This window comes from Apis florea, unplaced genomic scaffold, assembly GCF_048593485.1.
Source record: "Apis florea isolate Af1SG1 unplaced genomic scaffold, ASM4859348v1 contig_2272_pilon, whole genome shotgun sequence".
Taxonomy (NCBI): Eukaryota; Metazoa; Arthropoda; class Insecta; order Hymenoptera; family Apidae; genus Apis; species Apis florea.
Genome location: NW_028256549.1, coordinates 6500218 through 6522581, shown reverse-complemented (window position 1 = coordinate 6522581; position 22364 = coordinate 6500218). Strand labels below are relative to the sequence as shown.

General features: G+C 22.6%; 4 protein-coding genes and 1 long non-coding RNA gene across 11 annotated transcripts in view; 2 read left to right on the top strand and 3 right to left on the bottom strand.

The window, feature by feature from the left end:
* Positions 1-2515: 2515 nt before the first annotated feature.
* On the top strand, positions 2516-9386 carry LOC100869074 (trophoblast glycoprotein). Of its 6 annotated transcripts, none has more exons than XM_086902876.1 (7): positions 2516-3019; positions 7237-7366; positions 7515-7773; positions 7926-7977; positions 8113-8242; positions 8316-8686; positions 8762-9386. In XM_086902876.1, the coding sequence occupies exons 3-7, from the start codon at positions 7522-7524 to the stop codon at positions 9001-9003; spliced, it is 1047 nt and encodes a 348-aa protein (XP_086759002.1). In that variant the 5' UTR covers positions 2516-3019; positions 7237-7366; positions 7515-7521; the 3' UTR covers positions 9004-9386. The 6 variants fall into 6 exon arrangements, with proteins under 6 accessions (XP_086759002.1, XP_086758999.1, XP_086759000.1 ...); XM_012489744.3 differs by adding an exon at positions 5800-5965 and having other exon boundaries at positions 2667-3019; positions 7926-8242; XM_086902873.1 differs by having other exon boundaries at positions 7926-8242.
* On the bottom strand, positions 3890-7309 carry LOC100868774 (ATP-dependent DNA helicase Q5). Its single transcript, XM_031917930.2, has 10 exons — positions 6899-7309; positions 6557-6681; positions 6303-6467; positions 6066-6242; positions 5814-5993; positions 5644-5749; positions 5469-5577; positions 5155-5382; positions 4930-5079; positions 3890-4862 (listed from the first exon to the last, which is right to left on the bottom strand). Exons 1-10 carry the CDS (start codon positions 6999-7001, stop codon positions 4034-4036), a joined length of 2172 nt encoding a protein of 723 aa, XP_031773790.2. The 5' UTR covers positions 7002-7309; the 3' UTR covers positions 3890-4033.
* Positions 9387-9389: 3 nt separating the features above from the next.
* On the bottom strand, positions 9390-11237 carry LOC147658448 (uncharacterized). The gene is made up of 2 exons (XR_015290634.1): positions 11098-11237; positions 9390-9754 (listed from the first exon to the last, which is right to left on the bottom strand). It is a non-coding gene; the product is annotated as an uncharacterized LOC147658448 (long non-coding RNA).
* On the top strand, positions 9529-12667 carry LOC147658447 (uncharacterized). The gene is made up of 6 exons (XM_086902872.1): positions 9529-9750; positions 10294-10432; positions 10570-10987; positions 11100-11617; positions 11722-11913; positions 12037-12667. Exons 1-6 carry the CDS (start codon positions 9631-9633, stop codon positions 12174-12176), a joined length of 1527 nt encoding a protein of 508 aa, XP_086758998.1. The 5' UTR covers positions 9529-9630; the 3' UTR covers positions 12177-12667.
* The window catches only part of drpr (multiple EGF like domains draper), a 26720-nt gene continuing 16270 nt past the window's right edge, over positions 11915-22364 (bottom strand). Inside the window, exons 2-18 of one of the 2 annotated variants that reach the window (XM_003695901.4) lie at positions 19916-20174; positions 19325-19451; positions 19074-19242; positions 18630-18876; positions 18425-18545; positions 18206-18343; positions 17914-18093; positions 17508-17835; positions 16936-17043; positions 16478-16642; positions 15939-16145; positions 15334-15489; positions 14883-15059; positions 14686-14796; positions 14414-14623; positions 14152-14334; positions 11915-14074 (exon numbers count right to left, since the gene is read on the bottom strand). In XM_003695901.4, coding sequence (XP_003695949.1) covers positions 13788-14074; positions 14152-14334; positions 14414-14623; positions 14686-14796; positions 14883-15059; positions 15334-15489; positions 15939-16145; positions 16478-16642; positions 16936-17043; positions 17508-17835; positions 17914-18093; positions 18206-18343; positions 18425-18545; positions 18630-18876; positions 19074-19242; positions 19325-19451; positions 19916-20007 — 3006 coding nt within the window. In that variant the 5' untranslated portion in view covers positions 20008-20174 and the 3' untranslated portion in view covers positions 11915-13787. The remainder of the gene's footprint in view (positions 14075-14151; positions 14335-14413; positions 14624-14685; positions 14797-14882; positions 15060-15333; positions 15490-15938; positions 16146-16477; positions 16643-16935; positions 17044-17507; positions 17836-17913; positions 18094-18205; positions 18344-18424; positions 18546-18629; positions 18877-19073; positions 19243-19324; positions 19452-19915; positions 20175-22364) is intronic. The other variant, XM_086902870.1, reaches the window with a different exon arrangement.

Below are 22364 nucleotides of genomic sequence, written 5' to 3'. Positions count from 1 at the left end.
AAATAATAAATAATCAGCGATAAGATGATAAGATATATTAAGAATTAATTTTTCATTATCTAAAAATAATCAAATCTTTTTTGTACATTTTTGAATATTAAACAATGAAATCAATTTCATGTTTTAAGTTACGAAACAGAATTAGACATGACATATTTTACATAATTTCTAAGTATGCGTTCATTTGCAAACTTATGTATGTATATACGCAAATAAATGTTACAAAAGATGTTTAATATATACTTAATGGAACTATTTCGAGTTATTTTTTTATTTTATATCCTATAAATTTTTTTCATTTTTTAATGATAATATTTTATATGAATTTTTATATCTTGCTGAATTAAATATTTGTTTATTTTTTAATGTTTCACATCATTCATATCATATCAAGATACGTTATGTATTTATAAATCAAATATTGTAATGTATAATACATAATGTAAAGTCGAAAATTTATATTTTTTTATATTATAAAAATTTTTATAATATGAAAATTAAAATACATTATAATTTTGGAAGAAAATCGATGAAAATATATTCAGTTAATATGTATTTGATCATGCATTAATTATGAATAGAAAATAAATAATAGGAAGAGAAAGATAAAATAAAAATTGACTGTCAACGCCATCTGTTGAATGAAAATATTTCTTTAAAAAATCTTAAGAGATGACACTCTTGTTTTCAATTATTTTATTTTATTCTATCTTTAAAGAAATGTCTTTAATACTTAAAATGACAATAAAGATCAATTCTTATTTTCTTTATCTTTCTCGTACTATTTGCTCTCCTTATTTACATTAATTTCATCTACGATATTTAAAAATAACAGATTCAGAATTTTTATTTTATCTCTTATTATCTTTTCTTATTTATATTTGTTTTATAAAATTTATGCACTCAAGAAAAGCAATAATTCCAATATCTAATTAACTTTATTATTTTTTTTTTATCTAACCTATATAAAAATCTTAACATCAAATTTTTATATGCAAATATATATATTTTATATGTGTCTACTTTTGTGTGTGATACATATATGTTAATATATATTAATATATATTAAAATTATTAAATGATTTATTGTTACTTATCATTTTGTTAAAGAATAAATTATTAAAACGTTCAATATCATACTCAAGCAAAGCTCAAAGTATAAATATATAGTATAAATTTCTATGGTATAAATTAAATATCATATATTTTTATTATATCATATTATATAATTTAATATATATATTATATATATATAAAATATTTAAAAAATAATATTATATTTAAAAAATGTAAAATTTAAAAACAAAAAATTAAATTCTTAATAAATATCTTCCACAGAAATCTATTTTATCTTTGGTAGGATAAAAAGAAAAAACTTACATTCATATATCTGTAATTAAAGATCACGTTATAAGGCTTGAAATTTACTACTTTTGTAATAATTAACATTTCATAATAACTATTTTATTTTTTATATTTTCATATTTCGTATTTTATACTTTTATCAATTATTGATTTTATATTGTTACTAATATTTTTATTGTTGTATATATATATAATATTGTTATTAATAATTATTATTATATGTTTTCTTTTCAATTAATTAATTTTTTTAAGCTAATGCAAGTAGATTCTACTTGATAATATTGTATAAATCTTTGTCTATACTTATATTTCATTCTATTTTGTTTGTGTCAAAGAAATTTCTGAATTATAAAATATTATTTATTTTCTACTTGAAGTACATAACTAAATTTAGTTATCTTGATAGTTATTTATATCATCAATGATTATGATTAATAATTAAATTATTTGTACAATAACGTCAACAACATATTTAAATCACAATTAATGTAATAAAATAAAAGAGTAAAGCATTTTAATATCAATTTTTGATTATTAAAATTTATCTCATTTTTAATCGTCTTAAATTGGAATATTGTAACATGCATATAAGGTAAAAAAAAATATTTAGAAGATAAAATGAATCGTTTAATCACTAAATTATTCTTATATAATTATAATATAAATATTAATTTATTAAAATATTATATTAATTTTTTGATTCTATATAAAAAATTTGAAAAAATGAAAAAATTTTAATTTTCTATTCATCTTTTAACAAGAATTTTAGAAAAATCTCAATTTTACTATTATTTTTTAATGAATAGAAAAGTAAATTTTTAAGAAGAACATCTTAATTTATCTTTTATCTTAAAAATTATGTAATATAATTTATTATATATAAATATATACGAATTTCATCAAAATTAAAATTTTTACATTTATTTATATTTTCATTTAATCTCATAATTTTCGACAACAATATATATTTTCATGTATATATCTAAAGTAGCAATAGTATCGAACATATAATTTGCATCAATCTCATGATCTCCAAAAATGAAAACTCTAAGGAACATATGGTTAGATAAAAAAAATTAAGGAAAGAAAACGAAAGAAGAAAATGAAAGATAAGAAACAAGTCAGAGAAAAGTATGTATGAGAGCTCAACATTTGTGGAAAAAGAAAGAATACGAAGCAATAAAGAGAAAGCGAGAAAAAGTATAGGGAAGGGTTGGAAGGAGGGAGCACAGGTGCGGCTGCTATGTCTGGGGCACCTCCAAGTGTAATACTATCCGTCGTGAGAGAGGAGTACTCTCGTTCCAGTCTGCCATAATATTTCGAGCATCCAGTGAATCGTTTCAGTGTCGCGTATCTTTAACAGGTTGTTCGTCCACATTGCTGGCCAGCAAAGTTTTACACTACTTGAGTCAGTGAAATTCAAGTCAAATTTAAAGTGCCATGCGTTATTTTATTGAAAAATTCCTAAATATTAATTTAAATTGAAAGTTTATCGAAAATATTGAGGTGAAATTGAAATTTAAAAACTCTGATAAAAGATGAAAGCAAAAAAATTCTTTTAGTGATTCCTGTACGAATATACCGGTAACTTGGATGAATCACGATTTTGTCCTTCCTCCTCCTTCTCTTCCATCACTATCTCTTGCTTTGAACAGTGAGTACTAATGATGGTTAAATAATTATTTTTGGACTATCCCTGAATAATATTTATAATTAATTTATAAATAGTAAAATTGATAATTCTTTTTTCTTTTTTGAATAAATATATTGTAGCTTTTCTTCAATTATTAATTTTATTTATTATAAAAACTATATATTTTTTTTATGAAAGTAAGAAATAAAGTAAAAAATATAAAAGCCTTATTATATAATAATTTAATAAAAGAAAAAGAAAAAAAGAAAAAAAAAATTTTTTAAAAATGATTACTAAAAAAAGATTTAAATTAAAAATGAAATAATTTAATCGAAATTGGTAAAAATAAAAATTTAATTTGTATTTAATATTTTACCGATTTTTTAAATTATATAACGAATTATTTTGTATAATTAAAAATAATTGTATTTTATATGATAATATAAACAAATATAATTTAATTATTGTAAATAATTTAAAAATTAAATATCTTAAAAATGTTCTATAAAAAAAAAAACAAAAATAAATAGTTTTAAAAATGAAGAATTTTTTGTAAGAAAATATTTTTTATTTAGTATCACCTGTTGCGTGGGTTGACGTTTTATAAAGAGTATGACTCGACGACCTACTTCAGTTCTATCATTGATATGCTACATCTATTAACGTCTTAAAATAAAATAAAAATATTTTAATCACAAAATATGATAAAATTTAAAAAAAAATTATCAAATAGATATTCATTTAAAGATAAAAAATATTTTCACTTATAAAAATAGAATGTTTATATAATGGTGATAATTATAATAATCATATTGTAAAGTGTTATTTCTTGCAACTATCACTTAATATATTTATGAATACTATAATTTCTTTTTTTATACACAAGTATAATATATAAATATAATATATTTTATTGCATTTTATTTGATATACAATTTTAAATTTATTTAAAAAAAATTAATAATAGAAAAAGCAATTCACATATAATATTATTTATTAAATTATTTCATTTTGAAGAGAAAACATTAATTCACTCTAATTTAATTTTTTTATTGGTATTAGTGTTATTGAATTTCTATTCAACTGAAATTTATTCATTAAATATTCTATCGTTGCATGGTCACACGTCGCGTTTATATTTACGTCATCCTTGATGCGTTCAATGCATGAATCAAAAACATTTTCTCCATCTCTATTTATTGTTGTTTTAGTAGTTGATTTATTTTCAAGTTTCAATTTTTTACTTTTTGGATTGTAGTTCTTAAAACATGCATTCATAGAATCTCTTGGTCTTTTATTTGATTGTTTCTTTTCAATAATAATTTCGCAAGATTTTTGACTTGAAATATAGTCCCTTTTTTCACATATCTTTATTTCATTTGTATTTTTTAAGATTTCTATGCTTTTATTTTCATTTTTTTGTTCATATTGATTATTATAAGTTTTAATATCAATTATTTCTTTTAATTTAGAAGATTTTGAAATATTTTTTTGAGAATCTTCACAAGGTTTTGAAGATATCTCTTTTCTATCTGAATTGTATTTATTTAATAAAGAATTTATTATCGCGAGTTTGTTTGTCTCTATCGTATTAGAATTATCTTTTGCGCATTTTAATGTATTTTTTGTATTAATTTCAATATAATTTTTTTCTAATTGTTTTTTAACTAAAATATTTTCAATAAACAATGGTTTTTGTTTGTCTTTCATTAACTTATCTTTATATTGTTCATTACATAGTATATCAGTATTGTTATGTACAATATTATTACTAGAATTTTCTGATATTTTCAAACTGTCTTCTACTTTTTCTATAATGTTTAGTTCTATTTCTTTTTTCTTTACGAATTCATTAATATCACAACTAAGAATTGAAACATAAAATTCAAAATTATTTTAAGGTTTCAAACTTGTGTACTAATAATACTTACCCGTATGTGATTCCTTTCATTTTTTCTGAATACATAATAAATTTAAATGTTCTAATCATTACCATTTCCTCATTTATACAGACATCGCAATTCATTTTACAAGACGATATTTTGTATCCAAAATATTCACTAATGATTTCATGTCGGCATCTAAGAGATTTTAATATTTATTTTCGAAAAATTATGAAAAAGAATTCGAAGAAATATCTAATTTAAGCTCCTTACTTTACAGAAAGACAATAGGACACAAGTTTTTCATATTCGAGTAATCGTTTTTTGATATGATCCATATTGTTCATTAATCTATGATTTTCAATTACAAATTTTACAGCAAAATATTCTTTCATGCTAAAATATATTCTACAATATACACGATTATTGTTTGAACATATTTGTGCAGTTTCTTTATAATACTTGCTAATATTCTCAGGCACTGTCCAATAAACTATACATCTAATTAAATAAATAATTTTACAAATCATTTAGAACAGAAAATTAATGATAAATTTATTATGATATATGCTTAAATTGATTCAAACCTAATTGATTTCTTGTGAATAAATCCATAATCATATGTTGTAATGATAACATGAATTTTTCCAGATATCCAATTATTTTCAATGTTACATTTTGTATTATTATTTAATTCTAAAATATATCATAAATTAACTTTTAAATATAAGGATATAAGTAATTAATTTATAATTTACTTACTATGGTGATAAGTAAGTGAAGATATGCCTAAAGTATTTAATTCCTTTTTTAACAATTCTGCAGTAATTATATCTCTACAGTAAATAACGCCAAATTTTTTATGTATCTAAGTACAGATAATCTTCATAATTATGTATCTTATAATTTCATGATGAGACAAATAAATTTACCTCCTGAGAAGATAAATCTAAAAAACCAAAGGCTTGTATAAAAAATTTTCTAAGATGATCAAATGGATGAGAAATTATATCTAAAAACCAGACATCATAAAGTATATTGATTTGTTGTACAGGCATTCTAAAGATTTTTAGACTTTCTAATGGTAATAGTTTGCAAACATCTTCAATTACCTGTCAAAATATTTTATTCAGAAGAATCAAATATATATATTTAATGACAATAATTTGAATTACTTTTATTACCTTATAAGTAACAGTTGTAGTTATTAGAATTTTTGGAATATGTTTATATATTTCATGAATTTTAATAATTTTTGCATAACAAGGTATATATTCATATCCCCATTCACTTATACAATGTACTTCATTGAATACAATATAAGATAATATTGTACGTTCTTTCAATGAAAGTATAAGTTGCTGTCAATATGTTTTTAAATTAATTAAAAATTATTTTAAAAGATTTAAAGTATTATTTACCATAAAATATGTCATTGTCCCCATTTCAGGAGTTGCATATAATAATGATATTGTTGGACATTTTGATGCTAAATCATTCAAAATATTATCTTTTTCCTTTGTTTTTGACTTTTTACTTAAAAAAGCAGCATTAATCTGTTTGCTTCTTAAAAATTCTACTTCTTTCTAAAAATATATATATGAGTATTTAATAAATATTGATAAAATTAATTAAAATGTTTATTTTATTATTTTTTTCGAAACAGAATTTTTACCTTAATAAAAGATAATTTTGGAGAGAAAATAATTCCAACTTTGTTCTTATGTAAAAGAACTGGTAATTGAAAACAAAGAGATCTACCAAATCCAGGAGGCATTGATATAAATATATTTTTAAAACCTATAATATTTTATTCTCTTTTTATCAAATTTTATAATAATGGCGGGAAAAATCTCATTATTTATTTTTAACAATATACATTTTTTATAAAATAATTTTTATTTTATTTTACATTAAAAGCATTATATATACATAATAAAATATTTTTTATTTTTATCAAAAATTTATATAAATAATAATATAGTAGTTTATAAAAAAATTTAATTCAAATACTAACCTTTGCAAATAGTAATAATAGCCTTCTTTTGAACATTATTTTTAAAATTTTCGTAACCAAAAACAGATTTCAAAATGCTCACAGTATTTTTATCAATATTCATATTTACTATGTAATTATAATTATAAAATTTATTTTTATTTAAATGATATTATTACCTTAATGTAATACATAACTTGAAACTTTCTTGCACACTTGATCGCAAGAAACTAACCTTAATGATCACATGGAATAAAATTCAAAATTCATTAATACCGCCAATATGATGCAACCAATTAGAAGTCATGATTTAAAATATAATTTCATAATAATATTAAAAAATTAAATTTTTGTTAAAGATATAAAAAAAATTAAAACTTCAAACAATGGATTTTAATCTTAACATTTGGGAAAAAATTTTTCAATAAAAAATAAAAAAAACATACAATTATATAAATTTTTATTACATTTTGGCAAATGAACTTATACGTAAGTAATACAAAAATCAAATAAAATTATTATCAATATTTATAATATTATTTATATTTATATTTATATTATATTATAATTTATATATTATTTATATATAATTTATATATATATTTATATTATATTATATTTTATATATATATTTTAGATACATAATGAAGAGATTTTATGCAATATTTTTTTTAATATATGCATCCACTGCACAATTATCCAATGAATGCAATGATCCTAATTGGCACACATTGGAGACATTACAAAGTGCCAAATCAGACTGCGGGCCATTTTTTGAAAATCGTTGCTACTGTATGAGAACATGTTATGAAAATCATCATCAATATGTCGTTAATTGCACTAATTCTGGATTTAATACTACGGCACCGCTATCACATTTGCCGAAGGAAACACAAGTAAAATTATTATATTAAATTCATATTCTATATTCATATTTATATTCATATTTGAATCATATTTTTATAATTATAATATCATATATTAATTATATATCAAATATTATATATTTTTATAATATTAAATATTATTAAATATTATATATTTTTAGGTACTCATTTTCACCGGAAATTATATCGAAGAACTTCCATGGAATGTATTTGGTACTTTGGATAGTTTACCTTATTTAAGAGTTATCGATATGTCAAATAATAAAATAAGGGAAATTCGAGGAAAAGCATATCATCATGTTCAACGTGTTGAACGACTTATTTTAGATTTCAATAATCTTTCATTAGATCCTGAAAGAAGGCATCCTAGAATATTCTCTAATTTTGTGTCTCTTTTGGAACTCCATTTAACTGATGCTTTCGAAAATGGACCACCAAGAGATCTTGCAGCGACATTACACGATATTTTTGTAAATAGGTATCAGATTAATTAATTTCAATTGATTCAATAAATTTATAACATTATTAATGAAAATTTATTATTATTATAGTAATTTAACACAATTGATAAAACTCCATTTAGAACAAAATGAAATATCAGAATTTCGAGATAGTAATGTATTCTGTGACCTTCCAAATCTTTTGGATCTCTATTTAGGAGACAATACTCTGACTGCTTTGCATTTTAATATATCTTGTCTCCACAAATTACATTTCTTAGATCTCCAACGAAATAAGTTTACAAAAATTATTGAACGTGATCTGCATACCATGGATACACTTGTTAAACATAATCAAAACATAGCAGTGGATTTTACTGCAAATCCATTTGAATGTTCCTGTAAACTTAATCCATTTATCAAATGGTTGAATAAAACGAAAGTGTTCGTTCGTAACAAAGATAATTTGAGATGTTACGAAGGTATCTGGATTACATAAAAATTAGTATATACAATCAAATATAATATGAAATAAAATATAATCATTTTCTTTATAGATAACATATCTCATGAATTATATGAAACAAAAAATTGCACACCAAAATTATTCTCATTAACAACACGTGGTGCAACTATTTTACTGTTTTTACTTTCAATAGTGTTAATAGGACTAATGTGCGCTTTAATTTATTTACAACGCACAAAATTACAAAAGAAAATTGAACCCATATTAGACTCAGTAAATAAGAAGGTGCGATATACATCGATAGCAACCGGTGATACACGTGAAGATGTATAAATAAAAAAAAAATTCTTAAATTAGCGATTAGAAAAAATTTAACAATTAATTAAATTGACATCTTTTTTAAAAGAGTCAAATATTTTATTTTAGTAAAACCACTAAGTTAAAGAAAAATTCTTTTTTTATTGTATAATATATACTTAATTTCTTTTGTATTATAAATAGTTTAAAATTCATAATATAATGAGGCATTAATATTTATAAAATACATATAACAATTAATTTAGAATCTAAATAAAAAAAATAGATATATTTTTAAGAATGTAATTTTTCAATTTATTTGTTACAATATTAATGTATTAGATTTGTTGAAATAACAATTTTGATACTGTTATTTTCTCAAATATGTTTAATAGCAAATAAATGTTATTATATTTGCATTATATGTGTATTCACTTATCGGATTTCTCTACTTATTTATTGTCTTCAAAAAATTTATAAAAAGTATATAAATACATAATATTTTTAGCTTTATTACATCTTATCGTTAGCTATCAGATCATTGACATCCTTAACAAGATTAGATAATGTTATAGCTTCAATATCCGCAGTATGCATTGAAAATTCTCTTATAAATCTAAATGCATCAGTGAATCTAACTATATAATTTTTATATAATAAAGAATGTCATCAGTTAAACGTCTTCGTCTCGATGAAGTCGTTACATCATTTCCAGAACTAGGACCCACAGTTCCAGATGGTGGTTATGCATGGATTATTCTTTGTGGAGTTTTTTTAGTTCAGGTATCTAAATCAAATATGAAAATGATTAAATGATTACCATTAAAGTGATTATCAATTTAATAAATAATTAATAAATATTTTTCTTAATTTTTTTTAATTTAATAATATTTATTATTACATATTATTTATACAGATAGAATATTTAATAAATAATTTATTTCTATGATAAAAATATAACGTTTTATATAAAATAAAAATTTTTAAAATCTAAACAATTATTCTAATCTAAAAAACAATCTAAAATAAAATAACGAAACTAAATAATTTATTTACTGTTTTTTTATAATACAATCGTTTGGCAATATAAATCGATATTTTTGAAGAACCAAAATGAATTTCTATTACTTCATTGTATTACAAATATATATAAATATTAATTCTTTTTAAAAATTAAATATAAAATTTTCAATTTATAATATTAAATTTTTTTTAAACATTTTGTATAATAAATGATATTATGAATATTAAATCTATGTATCAATTTTTAAAAAATTTTTAAAGTTAAATTTGTTAATAAAAAAATTTTGTCATTATTTTTGACAGATGACTGTTCCAAGTATACTAGCAATGTATGGAATAGTATTAGCATATATACGTGAAACTGAATCCATCGATTTTGATATATGGAATGAAAAAATTATTTTAACACCTATATTATTTACTGCATTTTGGAACATAGCTGGTAAACAACAGATAAACAAATTAAATATAAAATTTGCTATTTTATATATAATTGTCATTTAAAGTTAATATATAAAATTGCCATTGTATTATATAGTTTTTAATCTCTAATACTAATTCATTGAATTTATTTTTTAGATCCGTGGACACGGATGATTGTGAGTATGGCGTCTATGCCACGTTTAATAGGCATAATAGGAATAATTCTCTTAGTAATTGGAATTATAGCATCCGGATATCTTGCAACAGGCGGAGTTGGTGCTTATTTGGCCAGCACCAGTGCAGGTGCAGTGATGGGTATTGGTGCCAGTTTTATTATTTTATTAAGTGACTATGTTTTAAGGAAATATTTCAGAAGGAAACTTCATTTAGCAATGATGTTGAGAAACATTGGTGTTTCATTCGGTCTTTTACTCATTCCAAGTATAACAAATTTGCTATTGCATGAAGCTAAATTGAAAACTGGCTTACAATTGATAACCATGATATTATTGCCTACTGTATTTGGAATATTGACTTTTCGGTTGCCTCCTGTTCAACAAACTTCTCCTTACAGGTCTTTTGTTAAAAATCTTAAATAGCAATCAATAAGAAATAAAGAGAGAAAGAGAAAGAGAAACTTATTATTAATATTTAAAATAAAAATTTAATCTGATATTAACTTACAGTCTTCTTTTATCAACTGAAGATGATACTGAACTTCCTATAAGAATTTCTTCGAATCTTCCTGAAAATTCACAATACGAGGATAGTCAAGATAACATAGAAAATTTCCAATATAATCAAGCTGATGAAAAAATAAATGCAGGAGGATTTTTAAATGAAGGAAATAATATTTATGCTTATGAAGATTTAGATGAAGATGTAGATCTATTTGTAAATCCAGTAGTTCATTTGGATAATAAATGGAAACAACAATTTCGAGTTCTTAAGGATTTTCGATTTTGGGCTGCAATAATCGGCTGGATTGGAATGAAAACGTCTATTCTTTTCTTTTGGCTTTTATTGCCAATTTTATCCTATGACATCGTGAATAACTTTAATCTTTCGATGTTTTTATCCATATTAGCTGGTTTTAGTACTTTTTTATCGAATCTAATCAGTTATAAAGTATTAAAGTTTACAAATCCAACTAGAAGATTATATTTTGGCATAGCATCTTTGTCTTGTAGTGTCAGTTTAATAGGTATATAATAAATTATTTACATTGTATTTTTATACTGTATTTACACTATATTAAAAGATATATTTTAATATATTTACTTGCTGAAAAAAAAATGTCATTTTTAGGTCTAACTCGTGCAACTAACTATTTATGGATAATGATTTTTACATTTTTTGGTGGTATTAGTATTGGTAGTTTATCAAGTTGTCAGGATTTGTCTTTGTATGATGTTCTTGGTATTGAAATGATACGTTCCATTTACAAAGGATTTTCAACCATTGTAGGTTTATGCATTCTTGGTTTTTGCTTTATAAATAGTAAGTTCTCAACAAAATTTTATTTCGATAAAAAATCAAATTAAAAATTACAAATATAAACAAATTAAGAGAAGAAATTAAGAGTTATAAACAAGTCATACAGAAAAAAATGTTTGATTACAGACACAATTCTTTGTTTGAGTCTCGTTGCGCTATTACAATTTCTTGGTGGACTTTATTGGATCTCGTCGCCTACTTTGAATTTAATTAAAGCTACTCGTTATAAATCTCATAAAATTAGAGTAAATGAAGACGAGATATGATGTGAAATTAATATACATAGATATTTAAAAATTACTGTAATTTTATCCTAATTTAATGATATTTACAAAAGTATTTATATTAATCACAATAATTTTTGAATTTTTTTAAAATTAAAAATAATATAGTGTATATAAAATCGTAAAAATAGACATTTCTTAAAAAATAAAAAATAGGCATTAAATTACGCATTATCTATAATAATATAAAAGGAATAAATATGATCTCGTTTTACGATAGTATCTCAAATGATTTTTTTTTATAGATTGATTTTATATTATTTGTATGCACATATATTTATGTCTATATATATACGTAAGTACATACATACGCATATATAAACATATATGTATACACGAATAAAATATAAGTTTTTTAATATATGATATGATATTCTATGCTAATTATAAAATAAATATGACATTTTTATTTCTGTAAATTACTTATAAATATTTTTGTATATATACGAAATAAATTGATTTTAAAATAAAAATTATTTTATTGATGTGCGTTCTTTAATGATATCTTGACTTAAAATATAGAAAGAAGAAAAAAAATAAATTTTTTATCTAATGTACCATTCGAATATACATATCATATGCATTTTAGATCGATCTCTTATTACTTATACAGACTTACACAACGATTTTGTACCTTGTTTGCCAATTTATATAATATCTCATTTAATAAGATCTTAGACATAGTGATGAGTAGTCTTAACTCCATTATTATAATCTTCAATTTTTTTTATATAAAAATAAAATAAATATAATTAAATTTTATAATGTATATCACTTCCAAATTTACAAGGCACTTTTGTATATAAAAATCATTGATTATATCTTATTCTGTTAAAATTTGTTATTTTAAGTAAATAAAAAAAATTTGTTTTATATATAATTTTAAATATCACAAAATCTTTTGCATAATTTTGATATACCGTTATACTTTTTTATCTATTTAAATTAAGATACAATTTTTTATCTGTTATAAATCTATTATGAATATTAATAAAATATAATCATTTTCTAAATAAATTTTTAAAAATCAATTATGATATAACTACTTATTTTAAATAGATTATTTATCGATTATATTGCATCAGATATTCTATTGTATTTACTAAATATATATATATATATATATAATATATATCATATTATGAAAAGAAACAGTCCAACACATTTAGGATAATAATTATGAGTATGTAATTTCATAAATATAATATCCATCTAACTATTCATTATATTATTATTTAACTATATACATGCATATATACTGAGCAATTGGAATACATTTATATTTTTGTTTCACTTATTTGATATTATTTTAAGATTTTTTAAAGATTTTCTTGAAGGCTCAGATTAATACATAAAAATACTTGATTTTGATAAAAAAAAACTAATTATTTAAAATTTTTTCAAAGCTTAAATTAATATATGAAAATTTGATTTTGATATGAAGAAATGAGGAAATGAAGAAATTATTTAAGAGGATTGTGATATATAACATTTAAAATTTGTTTCTTTAACTTACATCGTAGATATATATATATATTATATCTAAAATTTAAATTTCAAATTTAACCTGAGTTCGTGAATTTTTAAAAAAATTTACATTTTACCAAGTTCTGAATCTTTATCTTTAAAATTACTAGGTCCTGCATTATCTGATGAGTTTGAACAGAAACCATTCGGCATTAAGTTGAATTGTTTGTAATTGCTAATTGGTCTTGGATTATTTAATTGATCATATTCTGATTCGTCGTTATTTTGTTTAATTTCATCATAAACGTGTTCAACTTTTTTCCCATCCATTTCATCAATGCTATGATATACATTAAGATTTGGATTTCCCATATCTGCATCTCTATTTTTCAAATCGTATCGATTATATGACCCTAATCAAGAATAATTAAATAAAACATAAATATTTTCCAAAAATATAATTTGATGAGTTTATTATTTATAATAATACCTTTGCAATCATCTTCATCATCTGTACAACTATTCATTCCAAGTCTAACTTTTTCATTATTTATTTTTTTATTTGTTCCAAGATTATTTCTAAATTGGAAATTATTTAATAGAGTAGTTGTTCCATCATCAAATTTCGAAGAACCTTGATATGCATATACGGGATTATCGAATTGAGTTTGTTCTAAATAAAATATAGAAGTGATAATTATAAAAAAGAACATTTCTAAATAATTATAAATAAATAACTTTTTCATATATACCTGGCTGAGAAGGAGGTTCAGCAATATATTGCACTTGTGCAATTTCATTCTTTAAATCTGCTACTCTGCGACGATGGTATATCCATCCAGCTAATACCATTGCAATAACCACAAATGCAGCAAAGAAAAATCCTGCTATTATACTACCATAACCTGTGTCATCTTTTTCTTGTATATTATGCGAAAATAATTCTTCATCACAATTTGGACCTAAAAAAAATAATTCATTATTAATCAAGATATTCTAGTATTAATAGATTTAAAATATATACCTGTATATCCATGTCTACAAATACATCCATCAGCAGGATGACATATATAGAAATCGTTCTTACAATCGCAAGGTTCCATACAATGATCACCATAATATCCTTCCGGACAAACTAAGTTTTTAAAGATGAAAAATTTATATTTTTTCATTAATTTTTCTTTAATATAATTAAGATTTTATTTTTTTCATTACACATACTTTCAGTGCATTTAGTTCCAGTCCAACCAGGTGCACATCGGCAATGACCATCATTAGATCTACATTTTCCTCCATGTTGACATGTACAATGTTGACTGCAATTCATACCATATGTCCCTTCCATACAAGGTGTTTGACAAAATTCGCCTTGCCAACCAGGTCGACATTGACATACCCCTGAAATAATATTACATATAAGACAGAAACACTAACTTATTTAAGATTAATGACATTTTGTATATTTATAATATTCCAAAAAGAAATTATTATAAAATCAATAAAAAGATAATTATAGAAAAAAATATATAAAAATTAAACTGATTTAAATTTAAAATAAAATATGGATAGTTCATAAAAATTATTAAAATTTAAAAGTTTATTAGTTTCTAATTTATTTTATAATAAAATATTGGTTTCAAATAAATTATAAAAGTAATAAAGAAAGTTTTACCTGTCACATGATGACATTCACCACCATTTTTACAACGGCAATGATTAGCACAATTTGACCCATAACGATTAGGTGGACAAGGATGTTCACAAGTTAAACCTAAGTATCCAGGTCGACAAATATATTCACCAGTGACATGATCACATGTCATGTTACCTGAAAAATTAAACATTTTATATTGAATAAATAATCATAAGTAAATTATAAAAATGTACACATCTTATATTAAATAAATAATTTTAATGTATTAAAAAATGATAAAATATCTATTCTGTATTAGTTTATATAAATTGTATTAGAACAGAAATCATATAATTATAACTTACCATTTTCAAAATTTTTGAATAATGATATAAAGATAAATGATGACTAAAGAATCAATATTTTTTATATCAATAACATAATTTCACTAATTTTGTGCTTATTATGAACATGCTTAAATACTATAGATTAATTTCTATAATATATATGCAAACTATATCAAACAATTTAAAATATAAGAATATATTTCATGCAACTAGCTAAAATTGTTAATGATGATTATTTTTTAATAGAATTGCGAAAGCTTGATTTATTTTACTTTTATTTAGAATTGTTATTCATACCTTGTATTTTTTCTGGACACTTTTCCTTACAACGCATTCCATACCACCCTTCTTTACAGGGTTGAGAACAATCAACTCCCTCCCAGCCTCTGGCACAAATACAAGTGCCTGTTTCCGGATCGCATGAACTATTATTCATGCACTCGCATTGCGAGTGACAGTCATTACCATAAAGACCTTCTGGACATTTTGTTTCACAACGAATTCCTGTTTCATTTTGTTGAATATTCATATTGTTGAAATCGCCATTAAACATATATTTTTCCTATCTTTTTTTTTTAATAATTTTAATCATTTTCAAAAAAAATTTAAATGAAATTTTAGAATAACATATTAATGAAATAATATAATATATTAATGATATATTAAATAAATAAATAGAAAAACTATCTAAAACTAATAATTAATGATTTTCTTTTTTTTTTATGATGAAATGATTTTTTTTTATGATTATGATAATTAGAATATTAAAATGTTATTATCAAGAAAGGATAAATATCAAAGCTTTCTTGTATGACAAATTAAAAAAGAAAACAAACCTCGCCATTCTGGCTTACAGATGCAAAGGCCAGTGGCAGGATCACAGTTTAGACTATTCTCTTCATGACAATCACAGGCTTGTGTACATCCCAACCCAAAAAATCCTTTTTCACAATGATCTTGACAAAATTCACCAGTAAAACCAGCTGCACACGTGCATGTGCCTGCGCGTGTTTAAGAAAAATAACGTATTTTGATGCAGGTGCAAAATAAAAATAGAATTATAAAATTAAAAAATATGAATCTCAAAAATATATAGAATCAAATTAAAAGAAAAAGCATTAATAAAATAAAAATAAAAGAAATAATAAAATTGAAATAAAAAAATGATATTTATTAAGAAATAAATAAAGATATTAAAGTGATTAAAAAATCTATACAAATTAATATTCTTTTGTTAATGATTTAAAGCATTAATTTTTTCTAAAACTAAAAAATATTGCAACCAGCACCTTACCATTTTGTGGATTGCAGGCAGCATTATTAAAGCATTTGCATTTGCTTTCACAGTCCTTGCCAAAAGATTTATCATCGCATGGACGATCACATGAAACACCAACCCATCCTAGCAAAATGTAATAATAATACATGCAGGAATAAAATTTAACTTAAGAAATGATAAAAGACATAATTGCATTGAATAATTCTTACCGAATTAGGTCTACTTACCTTTAGTACTTAAATAAATATATTTATAAAATAATTTAATATTTAAAAGAGTACAATCCACAAATTTATAAATAACACACAACTATTAGAAATTACAGTTAATATTTTACAATTGTTCATGCTATTTACGATCGTACAACTAAAAGTTAAATCCAAGCAAAAAAAATAAAATAAAAATACAAAAACAATAAATTATAAGATGCTTTTCACTTTAAAAATATCTTTCTTTAAAAAATATTTTAGTGACTCACACGCATAACTCAATCAAAAAAGTTGCATCTTTTATTTTTTTATTAAAAATTATTTATATTAATATATATTAATTTATTAATTTTTGTGCTCGAGTCAATAATACATTACCTGCTGTACAGTTACACCGGCCATTCTCGGGTGAACACGTAGCACCATTTTTACAGACACATTTTTGTGCACAGTTTTCACCGTAAGTGTTGTCAGGACAAATTTCGCTACAATCCTCATCTCTATATCCTGGCGCACAAATGCAAGTTCCATTTATAGGTGAGCATTGTGCATTATTTTTACAATTGCAACGATTTTGACAGCCTTTTCCATACATATAGAGAGGGCAAGGTCTGGTACAAGTATCACCATCCCATCCTGGTTTGCAAATGCATTTTCCAGTCCAAGGATGACACATTTCTGTATTATTCTTTTCACATTCACAAATCTAATAATATTTTTTATTTTATTTGTATTAAAAATAATATAGGAACATGAATATTACATTTATGATATTATTACATACTTTTGTACAGTTGGATCCCCATAATTCATCTTGACAAACACGCTTATTGCATTTTTCACCCATCCAACCAGGACTACAAGTACATGATCCATCAATTGGAGAACAAATTGCACTATTTTCACAAGTACAATTGTTTGTACAATTCAAACCAAATGTCCCCTCAGGACATATTTTCAAACACTATAAAACGTAATTATTTTCAAAATTATAAAAATTATCATTTAAAAATATTATATTTATCAAGAAATCAAAAATTCATTTTAATAATTGAAAATTTCTGAAAATAATCAACCTTTTCATCATAATAGCCAGATTTACATTCACATTTTCCAGTAATATGATGACAACTAGCTCCATTATAACAATCACATTCTTGAGAACAGTTTTTACCCCAAAAACCTTCTGGACATCGACTTGCACAAACAGAACCCTATTTTTAAAATTTAGCTTAAATTATATATTCATATATTGATATACTTATAAAAAAATGATAAAACATTAATCAATTTACAGTCCATCCAGGAGTACAGTAACATTCGCCAGTTGTAGGATTGCAGGAACCACCATTTTGACATTTACATTCTGACTTACATTCATCGCCATGTTTTCCCGGTGGACACAAATCATCACAACTAAGAAAAGAATTATATTAGAATAATTTAAAATTTGAATTTTGATATTTAATAAAATTAATAATAGAATAAAGAGAGTCTTACAGAGGTCCTGTATAACCTGGAGCACAATGGCATTCGCCAGAAATGTGATGACAGCTTCCACCATTTCGACAGCGGCATTCTTCGCCACAATCTTGTCCATATCGATTAGAAGGACATTCTTGATTGCAATAAGTACCAGTCCAACCTCTATTACACAAGCATTTACCATCAAATGGGTCACAAGTAGCTCCATTTTGACACATGCAATCCATTTCACAAGATTTGCCCCATTTTCCAGGTGGACATTCTTAAATATAAATATAAATTTTTTTAAATTATATTTTTAAAAAACTTGAACTATTCATAAATAATAATAAAATATATAAAATGGTCATTAAAATAGAAAATAAAGCAAAAAATTTTTTTTTTATATATTTAATTTAATTATTACAATAATTCCAAGAAATATATTAGATAAATAATATGTATAATCTTACAACTTACTATAGTCACACAATGGGCCTCCGTAACCTGATTCACACTTACAGACATCGGGTGCGATACAAGTACCATGAATACAATCCTTGGAACAGATAGGAATGCAACGATCGCCATCATTGGTTTCCGTGTAACCTTTGCAACATTCTTCCACGGGTCTCTGTTTCTTTAATTCCTAATTCAATGAAATTCAAACATTAAAAAGACTTTCTTTTTAATTAATTATTATTTTTATTCATTTATTTATCATTATTTACCTGTTCCTTAAATATGGTCTTGAATACAACTTTATATTTGGAGCATCTTGGTGGAAAACTGAAGCACCAAGTATTCTCTCGGACAGTATAAGGTTTCTGCTCCGATATCCTCACCGTTACTGTGTACCTGACACCAAACACGTGTAAAAAATGAATGGTTGAGTTATGAAAAAGACAGATAGTTTAATAAGATTAATGATTAAAAAAAAATCATTTTAAGTTTATTATTACTTGCTTTCGTTATTATTATTTATTATTATTTATTGAAAAATTCATTAATTTAGGAAGAAAACATAGGAAGAAAAATATAATATTAATAAAAAATGTCGATTGTATTTTTATATTTCTTTTTTTTTTTTTTTTTAATTATTTAAAACATATGCGAATATACTTTTAAGAATTTTTAACAGAAATTCTGAATAATGATAATAATAAATGATTTATAAATGATTTCTTTTAAAATTTGTTTTTAAGTTCTTTAAAAAAACAAAAAAAAATAAATAATATAAATAAAGTAAATAATCATTTATAACTTTATATGTATTATTTTACTTTTTTCTCAATTAAATATGTGTTAATTCATGTACTTACGTTTCTTGTCTCGTGCATATATTTGGCCCTTCTAAAGCATTAATTGTTCCCAAAGCTGCAATGGCAGCTAATAAATAAATCAATAACGTCATTCTGAGTTATCGTTTTTTAATATAAAAATATAAATATATATAGTATATATTTTCATGTATATCACATTGCTTTAAGCAATATTTCTTAATGTTTTCAAGTATTACACGTGAGATTTCTTTTTTTAGATAATTTTCATACATTCCACATAATCAAAATTTTTCTGGGTCTGAAAAAAAAAGTTATTTATTAATAAAATATTAATATATTATTCAATTTCTTTTTATAATTGTAGAAATAAGTAATAATATGAGTTAATTTTAATATAAAATAGTCAACTAATAAAAATATTACTATTAAATATTGTATGGCTATATTCAGAATATTATCAAGCATCAAAGTGAGAGTAAAAATATTAACTTAATAAAGAAAGAGAATATAAAAATAAAATAATGATGTTTCAAATTCTAACATTAGATTAATTCAGCGATTTCGAATCTTTATGCTACTACGCCTCCCTAAAAAAATTTTTTTTTTCCACGTCTCCCTATCTTTTAATAGATATAATAATAGACACGTTTTAAATAATAATAACTTTATTATAAAAATATAATGAAAACTACAATTAACAGAATAATAACAAGGTTCTGCTATTTTGCTATTTTTAAAATCTTCCGCTGCGGATAATTTTTTAATTTAAAGGAATTAAATGAATTTATAAAAATGTAAAAAAAAAATAAAAATAAACATTACTTCACTGAATTTGTACTGTTACGTTACGATATGAAGTTTAATTATTTGTAAATTTATGAACACTAATTTTTCATTAAAAAATTTTTTTAACACCTCTCCTGGCAATAATCTCCTGGGAGCCGCGTTTTCCAAGTTGGAAACCGCGAAATTAATTAATTAAACATTTTTCATATTTTTTAAGAATTGAAAAATCATTGAAAAAACAAAGAATAAATAAAAAAAATAATATTAAGACACGTAAGTTCAAAGAAATTTCTTCTAACTTTAGACTTTATACTTTGAACATATCACAATTACCATATCACAATTTATTTATTTTAATTGCACTCTCGACTTGTATAATTCGTGACAAATTGCATATTTATTAAAATGGAAACAATTTTGTAGAAATATATTCAATCAATAGGAATTTTCTTTCTTTTTTAATTTAGAAAATCGAAAGATCGGAAAAATCATCGCTATGAAAATTTTCTTCGGAAAAAGAACAATACAATATAAAAATTATTAAATATTGTTTTTTATAATTATTAATAATTACAAGATTTATATATATTAGTATATGTTGTTTTGTTTAATAGGAATTTAATGTTAATTACAGATATATTATATAAATTTATCAGAATAATAAAATAATTTAAGAATCCATTATATAAATAAAATTAATTTATAGATAATATAGCAAAAATAGTAAAAATTTCTATCTATTTCTTAAGGTGTATTTTATGGTAGAATATCAAATTCCAAGAATGATATCTAATCTTTGCATGGAAACTTTCTAGAAATTATCAAGTAAGTAGTACGATTATTGAGTGCGACTCAAATGTTGCTGAATAGTTGCTGATGAGTACATTGTTCGTATTATATGTTGAGTCACACGAAGCTCGGAAAAAGTTGCATACAACTACTGAAGGCTGGCTACAACTTCCGTATTATTGTCTTCAATTTGCCAAATAGAAAGTTTATCGTCAACCATGCCTGCAGTGCCCAAGGAAAATGTAAATCATTAGAATATGAAATATCTGTCATTTTTAAATTTTCACGGAGATATAGATTCAATTTTTTAATATTACTTAATATTATTGGGTAGAATATTTATAAGAGCAAAATTGTAATTAAATCCTGTGAAATAAATTCTTGTCAATTAAATTTATCTAAATGAATTTTATGAATTTGTATAATTTGAATATCAAAAAACCATGAGTTGTAAAAAATCGATAAATTTTTTATTTTATGAACTCTAATTATGAATTAATTATATTTGTTTTCTTCGAATTTAAATAAATAGAATGATATATAATTGCTAATACTTTATACTTTTTTTTTAATAATACTTATTTTATAATAATATATTTTTCATTCATTTTTCATTGTACATCAAGAGATTTAATTTTTTTATTTTCCTTAAATTTATTTGTTGCATTTTCATTTTTAAAAACTTTTTTTCTTGTCTTATTCTGTTGCATTTCATCTGACTTTGTAATATTTTTTTTATTATTAAATTATTTTTTTTTCATATTTTAGATTTTTTTCCTTTTTGATATATATTACTAATATTTATATAATAGTCTAACATCATGATAGTTAATAATTACTCGTCTACACAATCGAAGTCGCAAAAGGTCACATTGTAGTATATAAGTATACTAAGCCCACTAAAAATTGAAAG

Bases quoted from the DNA above. Each gene is read 5' to 3' on its own strand.
- LOC100868774 (XM_031917930.2), bottom strand. From the start codon at position 7,001: ATGAATATTGATAAAAATACTGTGAGCATTTTGAAATCTGTTTTTGGT. The intron at 6,243-6,302 runs GTAAATAATACT...ACATATTGACAG, and splicing joins GGACAATGACATATTTTATG to CAACTTATACTTTCATTGAA. The intron at 5,383-5,468 runs GTTTGAATCAAT...TTATTTAATTAG, and splicing joins ATTCACAAGAAATCAATTAG to ATGTATAGTTTATTGGACAG.
- LOC100869074 (XM_086902873.1), top strand. From the start codon at position 7,522: ATGAAGAGATTTTATGCAATATTTTTTTTAATATATGCATCCACTGCA. The intron at 7,774-7,925 runs GTAAAATTATTA...ATATATTTTTAG, and splicing joins ATTTGCCGAAGGAAACACAA to GTACTCATTTTCACCGGAAA. The intron at 8,243-8,315 runs GTATCAGATTAA...TTATTATTATAG, and splicing joins CACGATATTTTTGTAAATAG to TAATTTAACACAATTGATAA.
- LOC147658447 (XM_086902872.1), top strand. From the start codon at position 9,631: ATGTCATCAGTTAAACGTCTTCGTCTCGATGAAGTCGTTACATCATTT. The intron at 10,988-11,099 runs GTCTTTTGTTAA...ATTAACTTACAG, and splicing joins CAACAAACTTCTCCTTACAG to TCTTCTTTTATCAACTGAAG. The intron at 11,618-11,721 runs GTATATAATAAA...TGTCATTTTTAG, and splicing joins TTGTAGTGTCAGTTTAATAG to GTCTAACTCGTGCAACTAAC.